Source organism: Piliocolobus tephrosceles, chromosome 2, assembly GCF_002776525.5.
Source record: "Piliocolobus tephrosceles isolate RC106 chromosome 2, ASM277652v3, whole genome shotgun sequence".
NCBI classification, from domain to species: Eukaryota; Metazoa; Chordata; class Mammalia; order Primates; family Cercopithecidae; genus Piliocolobus; species Piliocolobus tephrosceles.
The window spans coordinates 166129984-166141350 of NC_045435.1; the positions used below are offsets into that span (position 1 = coordinate 166129984).

At 37.0% G+C, this 11367-nt stretch overlaps 1 protein-coding gene across 1 annotated transcript in view; it reads right to left on the reverse strand.

Annotated features, from left to right (window-relative positions):
• SLC9A9 (solute carrier family 9 member A9) overlaps positions 1-11367 on the reverse strand; it is a 595600-nt gene that overhangs the window by 423943 nt on the left and 160290 nt on the right. The window contains exon 5 of the mRNA XM_023215367.2: positions 8017-8132. Within this exon, the coding sequence (XP_023071135.1) occupies positions 8017-8132 (116 nt within the window). The remainder of the gene's footprint in view (positions 1-8016; positions 8133-11367) is intronic.

Sequence of the window (11367 nt, forward strand, 5' to 3'; positions counted from 1 at the left end):
ATCATTTCAACATGTAATTAATACTGTATAAAATTATTAATGAGATGTTTTACTTTTTTCAAATGATGTCTTGGAAATGTAGGGTGTATTTATACTTGCAGCCCATGTCAATCTGGACTAGTCACATTTCTGGGGTTCAGTAGCGACATGTATCTCGTAAGTATCATCAGACACAGCAATTCTAGGATGTGCCCTATCTAATGTTACCTAAATCAAGACACCCTGGATTAGTTGTCTAGAGGGAAAATTGGACAAGTCTCTGAATTAATAATTATTTTATAGTTTTGAGTACTGTATTAATACTTCTGGAGTTCAAAATAGTGTAGCTGTATTTGAGTCTCAATGCAGCTGCATCATGTAAAATGAAGACACTCTAATCCAAATAGGAAACAGGGAAATTGATGAAGCAAGAAAAATGCACCGAACACATGTACTTGAATGAGTGGCTTCCTGAAGACCTTGGAGGAAATGTCAGTTCTGTAAATACCAGGATGAGTTTCTGGCATCTTCTGGGTGATCATTTAATACTTGATGCAATGTACTGAGTTTTTGAAAAACACATAATTATAACTGCTTCTTGCAAGTCTACAAACTATAGCTTGGCACGCTCTGGAAAATGTTCAGCCACTGACCACCAGACAGACAGAAGAAAGAAATATCTGCTACATGACTGGACAACAGGAAAGGCACATATCTTTGTTTTAGTTAAATATATCTTCTTTGGTGGACAGAAAGTGATATTGCCACTCAGTTATGTACTAGAAGTCCAGCTATGTGCTAGAAATGCAGCTACGTGCTGCAAGTCCACCCTCATCTTGGGAGAATGCCCTTCCAGAGGCCACGAGACATCTCATTCCCGAGGGTGATCTGGGATACTCAACCGCTTCACATTGCATAATTGAAAAGAGATGCCCTTCTACACTCCACACTTTGCCCTAGCAGTTTCTTCCTCGAGTTGTATTAATTCACTGATTTAAAGGTATTTATTAAAAACCCGCTGTTCTAGATATCAGAACTGTAAGACTGAAAAGATAGGAAAAAATCCAGAAAAATAGGAAAAAACATCTCCCACACATGAGACAAAGAAATAAGTAAGTGAGTAAATAAATAAATTAATAAACTGATCACTAGTGATTAGTAATTAGTGATGTGGAGGAAAGTAAGGCATGGACAGGGGACAGAAAGCTTTGTGATTGGGGCATCTTGGGGAAGGGGGTTTGGTATTTGATAGGGTGAGCAAGAAAGGCTCTTACTGAGGTGATGGTTGGGCATAGACCTGAAGAAGGTGAGGAGGGAGCAACAAGAGAAAATACACCAAAGCAGCCACAAAACTGGTAAGTTCAAGATGCATGGGTATGCTGGTATCTCCACGTATCTTTACACATCTTAAGGACTCCCCTCTTTATCTCACCTACCCAATATGAAAGGACATTTCCGATTTGTTAATCAAAATTGTTATCTTGGATAGTTAAATTTACCAAACGAGAACCCAAGACAACAATGAAAAAGGCAAGAGGATAGTATGAGGCTAGACAGCTCCTTGACAAGCTTTGGCCGATCGCAAAATGAGAGCTGTTAAACAAATCATCTCTTTGGACTTTTGCTCTCTTGAGTTTTGTTTATCTTTCCTCTCCCATTCCCCATCCTCCTAGTCTCTGTTTTTTGCACACACCAGAAGAAGAGCTGGCTCATTCATTGAGCCCTCTGTGTATTTCTCTTTCCCTGTCCTGCCATTTTTTCATATACTGTCTCTTTGATTGTTCTGCCTTTCATTATCCACTTGTTAAGTGCTGATAATGACTTTTCCATTATCAGGAAGCTCTTCATCAGTAAGGAAAGGAGGAGATAAAATGAATCAAATTATAGTCAAATAATCCCAAATGGAGCTAAATCGAAAATTGGCTGAGAGTCTGAAACATGCAGGAAGAATTAAAGACTAAATGTGTATCCATAAAAGATGAATATGAAGGAAATAATAACACTAGCTAATATTTAGCTAAGGCTAAATGGGAAAGAATTAATTTTTAAAAGGCCAAGAAATATCAGACCTGAGAACATAGGTTTCCTCTCATAAATGAGTGAGTCATAATAATTTAGGCAATAAATGAATAATTGTGGGGTAAGATTAACTAGGTGTTTTAAGGTTGTTGAAGATCTTAAATTGCACCAATTTAGCAGAGAGTGGGTTCAGCGTGTTTTAATATAACAATTAGTTCCCAGTAAAAGAAGAGGATTTAAGGGTTCCTATTTAAGTGCAGGTTTCAACATCTTTAGCATATGTTGATCTGAGGTTGGAACTTCAGAATATAAAGTTAGCAGGTTTTGGGTTGACTTTTATTTTCCCTAAAATAAAAGTTGTTTTAAAATAAAAACCACTCTCACAGGAGTAAAAATCATGGGATATTAGATCTGGAAGGATATTAGACCTTTAGCGAAAACTTTTTATTTTACAGATGAAGAGTCAGTTTTGTCTGTTAAAAAAAAAAAAGAAGTTGGAAGCGATGAGAAACACTGTTTTCTACTTCCAATAATGTATAAAATCTAGAGAGGCTAAGTGGCTGCCCAAAGTTGCACAGCTGGTCCATGCCAAACTTGAAAAGTAGACTGGGGCCTCAGGATGCTGTTTATGGTTACGAGCCAATATTGTATTTTAAAAAATCCAGTCCGCTCAGGTGTTTGATACAATGCAGATAAATAATCATCTTACGAAGCTGGATCCCTCCCTCCCTCTCTTCCTTCCCTCCTCCCTCCCTCCCTCCCTCCCTCCCTCCCTCCCTTCCTTCCTTCCTTCCTTCCTTCCTTTCCTTCCTTCCTTCCTTCTTTCTTCTCTCTCTCTCTCTTTCTTTCTTTCTTGCTCTTTCTCTCTTTCTTTCAAGATGGGTTTTGCTATGTGGTCCAGACTGATCTAGAACTGTTGGCCTTAAGCAATCCTCCTGCCTCAGCCTCCCAGAGTGTTGGGATTACAGGCATGAGCCATTGTGCCCAGCCTGGATTTTTTTTCTGTTTTAATTGGTTTTCCTGTGTTATCTAAACATAATTTCAGGGGCATCACCTGCCACGGAAGGAGCAGCACTTGAATATAACTCAACTGTGTTTAGAGCTAGCTGAGTCACTCAGTAGAAGGCAACAAACTCAGCCTTCAGTGTTGGGACCAGGGAATGCTGGTTGCAGTGCTTCTGAACTCAAAGATTTGTGCAAAGGTGATGCAAAGTGAGGCCTGACCCTGAAAGGCAGAATATCTACATATGGCAGAAGAGAACAACCTTAACTAGCTAGATTGACTGAAAATATATAGTCTTGAGTCCATGATTCCAGTGGCTGCCAAGGGACTTCTGCATTTCCCTTGGGCTGTGTGAGGGTGAAATCTTCTAGCAATGACATAGTGACCAGGCCATTCCTAATCCTGGGGACAGAGCAGTCTATCCCTGTATACTACTCTGGGGCTCTGATCTTCAATCTACACCATGGGTTCTAAACCTAAGACTCACTTTCATTTCATGTTCTTTCAATCAACCTCTCATACCATAAGCAAAATAAGACATGACAAACCAGGAAAACTATTTGTAACTTATATTACAGAGAAAAGATTCATATTCCTAACATATTAAGGGCATCTAAACATTGAAATGTAAAAGTTTAATGACTCTACTGGAAAAGGGTGTCTTATAAATAGAAAAAAATAGATACATAATAGAAATATATATGTATAAGAATTTTTTTCTAAAAGTTTCATATCTCCTAAATATATGAATCTTACTCATAATACAAAAATACAAACATACAATCTTACTCATAATAAAAGAAGTACTAAGTCATGCTATAGGGATATATAAATCCTCACCTTTCCTATGGATAAACCCCCCAAGTTTTGATTGTCTACTGCATTGACAAGACTGTGAAGAACAGGTATTGTCATACCTTGCTGGTATGAATGCAAAATGGTACAAATTTTATGGAGGGGAGTTTGGCATCTAGGAAAATTACAAATACATTTACCATTATCGCCTTCCAGAAATGTCTCCCAAAGAAACACTGTCAAAATGCGAAAAGCTATTAATTTCAACACCATACATAATTGCAGAAGAAAGAACCCAAATTTCCATCAATAGAAGACTGATCGAATAAACCATGGGGGTACTCTTCGACTACTAAAGATAATTAGAAAGATTATTATTATTATTTATTTTGAGACAGGGTCTTGCTCTGTCACTCAGGCTGGAGTGCAGTGACATGATCATAGTTCACTGCAGCCTCAATCTTCTGGGCTCAAGTCATCCTCCCACCTCAGCCTCCCAAGTAGCTATAGCTAGAACTACTGGTGTGCACCATAAAAAGATACCAAGCTATCTTTTTATTTTTTATTTTTGGGGAGACAGAGTTGCCCTATGTTGTCCAGGTTGGTCTTGAACTTCTGGGCTCAAGTGATCCTCCCACCTTGGCCTCCCATAGGGTTAGGATTATAGGCATGGGCCACTGCTCCCAGCTGAGAAAGATTCTTATATGTTGTTATGAAGAGATCTCCAAAATACTGTTAATTAAATAAAAGTAAGGTGAAGAATCATGTGCATAGTAGCATATAGAGGAATGTGTGCATGTTTGTGTATTTGCTTAAATTTAAATATAGAAGGGTAAGCCAAAAACCAATCAAAATCGTTGGAAATTTAGGGTAAAGGAGACAGGGAGAGAAGCTAGATTTCTCTTATTTCATTCTGTGATCTTCTTTTTAGAATCCAATATATAATCTAGTTTTAAAACAAAAATTAAAAACAAAATAAAACAAATGAACATTATTATATATAGACTTGTGGCTTAACCACACAGAGAAGTTATTTCAAGTGATTTTAAAAAAGGGAATAATTTTTAACTGTACCTCACTAGTGGGATATATCCACAGGTTAAAAATAACCACAATAAAATCTTAAACAGTTTTCAGTTATCATATTTTTAGTAACAGTATATATATTATACTTTTGAGAACATATGTTTTAAGCAAATAAGAAATTATATGAATGTGTATGAAGACAAAGAGTAGGCAGAAGAAAATAAAAATGAAAATAAAAATTCAAGGCAGTTAAGTTCCTATAATACTAAATTGTAACTGAAAATATTATGAATTTGTGATATAATTTCTCCTTTTAAAAAAAGGTCTAAAAACAATTACCAATTCAGCAGCAATGCAATCCCTTAGTGCCCAGATTATGGTCTCTAACTAAATTTCCCTCTTAGAAAAAGCCAAGGCTTTTCAGAGAGATAGGTAATTCCTAGGTAGGGTGCAGGAAATATACAAGATAAGATTGAAACATCTAGTCTTACTCAAAAGCAAGAAACCTATCGAAAACTGTCGGGATTATAATAAAAGGATACAGGAGAAACTTGAAGAGGCTCCCACTTGTCAAAAATGGAATCTTTTGATCATGAAAAAGAATATAATGACAACAGCAGATTGAAACATGTCATCTATGTAAAAATCCACGTGCTCACAGTGATATGTTTTTAAAAGTTCATCTCATTGGTCACATGTGCAGGGTGCTACACAACACATTCTTTTGAAAATCAGTAAATAAAGAAAAAAAATGGATCATTTGCCCTGCTTTTGTTGTTTAAATTATACCATTGGGTACTGAAATAATTGAACTGGAAAACTACTTCATTAAGGAGAGTACCACCAGCTAATAAATGCAAAAGGTAGGATTAGATTAGCATCTCACTAGTTTGTAACCCCTAATAAATACTGACTTAAACAAAATCCATCAGTGGGTACTAAAACCATTAGATAAAATTGGGTAACTCCAAAATGTAAAGCTTTGCAAACTTTAATGTGCATATGAATTTCTTGAGGATACTGTTAAATTCTAGCATCTGATCCTAAGTCTGTGGTTGAGCCTGAGATTTTACATTTATAACAAGTCACTATGTGGTGCCAATCCTGCTGGCCTGAGAAGTGATCTTCCCACCTCAGCCTCCCAAGTAGCTATAGCTGGAACTACTGATGTGCACCATCACACCAGGATATTTTTTAAATTAAAAAAAAAAATTTGTTTTTGACAGACAAGGTTTCCCTAAGTTTTCCAGGCTGGTCTTGACCTCCTGAGCTCAAGTGATCCTCCCAACTTGGCCTCCCATAGGGTTGGGATTATAGGTGTGAACCACCGCTCCCAGCTGAGAAAGATTCTTATATGTTCCTAAGAAAGAGAAAAGTAGCCTGACATTCAAGAGCTGGCCTGATACTCTTAGCTAGGCCTTGGTGTTCTCCTGTTGAACAAAAACAACTTCACAGAATGACATCAGGCAAGGTTATTCTGTGACCATGATGGATCCAGACAAAAACAGTACTACTATGTAATTATGTCTAAACACAAATAATGAACATTGTCCAAACCACAAAACTGACCAAACATCCCCCTATCCTGGCTACTATGAGTGACCACTGCTTCTTCACCAATTGTAGCTTTAGGCTCAATCGAGTCTTCCCTCCTTCTAAGTAAGACTTAACTAAGATGCCCAGTCTTGGAGTTACTCCCACTTCCTGACAGCATTGAATCCAGACCAAAGCCCTGATGCCTTAAACCCTCACTAAAATAACCAAACATAAACCCAGGTCCTATAATAAGTCCTTTCTAACATAACATGATTCCCCATGGTATTCACTTTCATTACAACGGGTAATAAAACCATGTTGTTCAACCACAGGTTGTGTTCTGGTAGTCTTTGCTAGAGTAACAATCAATAATATGATGGATCAGGCTGACAGCTGAGTCACCAATCACTATTTGCCTCCTGAGGTGATGCAACAGAAGGCTCACATAACCATCTTTAAAGTAATCATACCAAAAAGGTTGAACCTGAATCTGATTAAACCTCTGAATCTAACTATCAGTTTATAAGAAATACAGGGCACTGAGGAATATTTTAAGGAACTCTATTCAGTTCAACCACAAGACAAATTACCTCTTTTTTAAAACAAATAAATGACAAGAAAATAAAAATAAAAGGGAAAATTCTAGATAAAAAGAGGCTCAACAATCATATCAATCCATTGTAATATGCTGCCCTTGTTTGGATCTTGATTTGTACAAACTGCTATACAAACGAATAATGACAATAAGACAATTAGGAATATTAAAACAATGAGAAGATTTTGGACATCATTAAAGAATGATTGTTAATATTTTTAGGTCTTACAGTGACAATGCTCATTTTTCAAAACATTTACAAGGAAAATAATATGATTGCTAGAATTTGCTCTAACATAATCCAGTCATGATGTGAGAGAGTGCGTGTGGAGGGGCTATAAATAAGACGATTGCTCGTATTTGATAATTGCTGAAGGGCATATGCGAATTCTTTTTACTATTCTCCATATGTTTGATATGCTCGAAAAGTACCATAGTAAACATTTTTAAAATATATCTTTAAACCATTTAATTTAATACATCATTCTCAAAAGAAGAGAAGACATATTGACTGGAGAAAAATTCAGGATGATAACTCAAAATGGTTACATGTTCCAGAGCAGGGGTGTCTAGAGCAGGAGTGTCCAATCTTTTGGGTTCCCTGCACCACATTGGAAGAAGAATTATTTTCTTGGGCCACACGTAAAATACACTAACACTAACGATACCTGATGAGCAAATTAAAAGGTCTGTGCATAAATCTCATTATGTTTTAAGAAAGTTTATGAATTTGTGTTGGCCAGCATGCAAAGCCATCCTGGGCTGCATGCAGCCCATGGGCTGCTGGTTGGACAAGCTTATCTAGAGAAATAAGCTATAATGACTTTAAAGATCTCTCCCACTACTGAAATTACTTTCTAACCAATTTCTTTAGCACTATTAAAATATTCCCCTTTTCTTTTCTTTCATGATTACTAACAGATATGTCAACTGCAGATGAAGAGGAATAGAAATTATTATGTAGACTCAGGTGATGGTCTTGGGGAGAAACATTCAATTTCAATGTTTGATTTTTTTTTACTGTTTGATTTTAAAATAAGAAATAGATTATTTGAGCAATTACCTGGATCTGTAGCAGACATCAGTGAACCAAAAAATAAACAGTCAGTGAAATGAAAGTCTCCATTTTTCAGCTGGCCAGCATGTATCATAGCCTTCACAAAACCATACATAATTAACCTGTTGAAGAGAAAAACATGACCTTCAAACATCAAGATGAACCCTGTGTAAACCCATGCTATCATAAGCCACATGCTAATGTTTTTCCCGAATACGTATCATGCACAAATTGCCACCGCCCTGCCAAATGACAGTCATGCTAGCTCTCTGTACACTGGAATCTCTTGGCTATGAAAGACAATTTTACCAAATATCACAATTTATTCACCTGGTAAAAGGTAATGGAACAGTTTATAGTATATTCCAATGAAAACAAGATAAATCTCAAAGATATAAAAAATAATCTGTCAAATGTGGCACAGCAAATCATATCCGAAAACACAGCAGCTGTGCTGACATCTGTAAATGGATTGCTTTTCAGTTTTCCTCGTTTTGTCTGCTGGGGGTGACTGAAAAGGGTTCAAATTTCAAGTCCATCACTGTGATGAGAAGGATATTAGCCAATCACAGGGCACTCAGTCAACCAGTCACCTTATAATAGATGAGTCTCTGCTACTAATGGTGTCAGGACACTTCCATGCTGGGTAGAGAATCACTGTTAGGTTAGAGCATGTAACTCCAGCTCACTGTTTAAAATGAATACTGAAATAGTTGCATTGTGATCTTTCAAGGAAAGTTTCTATAACCTTACTGTCCCCACACCATGGCATGCAAATTGTCTGTTTTGGTCATCATTTGCCATCCTATAGCTTTTAATTGGTATTTAATTATTTAACTGACTGATTGATTTTGCTAAGATCCTAGTAGAGGAAATGGAGAGGTGGGTGAACTGGATCACAGTGTAATTTAAGAACTGTAAGAGTCTTTAGAAACTATAGACCATGAAACCAACAGATGGATGTTTAAACACTCACATGAACTTAAAGTTAGTTCTAAGGTTTTGGGCACAGGTAAAAAGGCTAAGAGTCAGATACTAAAAAATGTCGGTAAGAATGCAGATATTTCAAATTATGTTAAGAAAAGTATCTCTATGAGAGAATATTTCAGACCTACCTGCATTTAAATCCAGACTCTACTACCTACTATCTATATGATTTTAAGTTATTACTAAAACTTTCTGAACCTGAATATCCATGAGGTAGGGATAACAGTAATAGCCCACATAATTGTTTTAAGGATTAACTGAGATAATACATATTTCATGTCTGGCACATAGCAAATTCTCAATGAGGTCATTGAGGCCAATAATAATGATAAAAATAGTAGGTAACATTTACTTACCATTTTTACTTGTACACATGCTTTAACTCATTAAATCCTCATATCAATGATAATATTTTTGTATTTTTTAGCAAGAAAACTGAATATAGTGTGATTAAGCAATTTGCTTAAGGTGACACAGCTATTAAGTTGTGAAGCCCAGATGTGAATTGAGAAGGTCTAGCTCTAAAGTCTAGGCTTTTAACCACCACACTGTATTGCCTAGATCAACAGTCCTATATTTTACATGATATATTAGTTCATGTAATATACCCTCAACCACACCATGAGGTAGTTGCTCTAGGTAGTCCAAAAGACAGCAATGAAGAATCCCTAAGAACTTAGAAATAATTCTACCCTCTGAATTGAACTATTAAGTCAATCCATAATGGTTTAGAGCACAGGGGCCCAACATTGCTTTGCAAAGCATGGATTCTAGAAGGGGAGGCTGAATCTTAATGAGGCTGAAGGTATTAAATATCTGAGAAAGACTGTCGGTGGGACACAGCATGGGAGATGGGAAACGGCAAGTCTAAGAGGCCTCATTCATGGCAACTCATCCACACTTATACAGAGGACAGCACACTGCCAGTCACTAGGTGCAGTCTCTTGATAAGTATAGGGTAGCTTCATTCAGCTTTCTATTCCTTCAAAAGATACTTCTTTTTTTATTATTATTATACTTTAAGTTCTGGGATACATGTGCAGAACATGCAGGTTTTTTACATAGGTATACACATGCCATTTTGGTTTGCTGCACCCATCAACCCATCATCTACATTAGGTATTTCTCCTAATGCTGTCCCTCACCTAGGCCCCCACCCCCCGACAGGCCCTGGTGTGTGATGTTCCCCTCCTGTGTCCATGTGATCTCATTGTTCAACTCCCACTTATGAGTGAGGACATGTGCTGTTTGGTTTTCTGTTCCTGTGTTAGTTTGTCAAAAATGATGGTTTCCAGTTTCATCCATGTTCCTGCAAAGGACATGAATTCATCCTTTTTATGGCTGCATAGTATTCCATGGTGTGTATGCGCCACATTATCTTTATCCAGTCTATCATTGGTGGACTTTTGGGTTAGTTCCAAGTCTTTGCTATTGTGAATAGTGCTGCAATAGACATATGTGTGCATGTGTCTTTATAGCAGAATTATTTATAATCCTTTGGGTATATACCCAGCAACAGGATTGCTGGGTCAAATGGTATTTCTGGTTCTAGATCCTTGGGGAATTGCCACACTGTCTTCCACAATGACTGAACTAATTTACACTCCCATCAACAGTGTAAAAGCATTCCTATTTCTCCACATCCTCTCCAGCAGCTGTTGTTTCCTGACTTTTTAATGATTGCCATTCTAACTGGCGTGAGATGGTATCTCATTGTGGTTTTGATTTGCATTTCTCTAATGACCAGTGATGATGAGCTTTTTTTCATGTTTCTTGGCCGCGTAAATGTCTTCTTTTGAGAAGTGTCTGTTCATACCATTCACCCACTTTTTGATGGGGTTGTTTATTTCTTGTACATTTGTTTAAGTTCTTTGTAGATTCTGGATATTAGCCCTTTGTCAGATGGATAGATCACAAAAATTTTCTCCCATTCTGTAGGTTGCCTGTCACCTGAGGTTGGTTTCTTTTGCTGTTCAGAAGCTCTTTAATTAGATACCATTTGTCAATTTTGACTTTTGTTGCCATTGCTTTTGGTGTTTTAGTCATGAAGTCTTTGCCCATGCCTATGTCCTGAATGGTATTGCCTAGGTTTTCTTCTAGGGTTTTTGTAGTTTTAGGTCTTATGTTTAAGTCTTTAATCCATTTTGAGTTAACTTTTGTATAAGGTGCTTCTCATCGATCCCCTACTATGTGTCAGGCTCCATGCTAAAGGCATAAATTGTATCAGTGAACAAATGAAGATCTCTGCCCTCATAGGGTACACAGTTTAGCAGGAGATTACTAATTGAATATTTGCTGAAATCAATGTTATTAATGATTTTACTTTTATGATACAGTTTCTGCTTCTGTCCACCCCTGTAACTCAGGCTG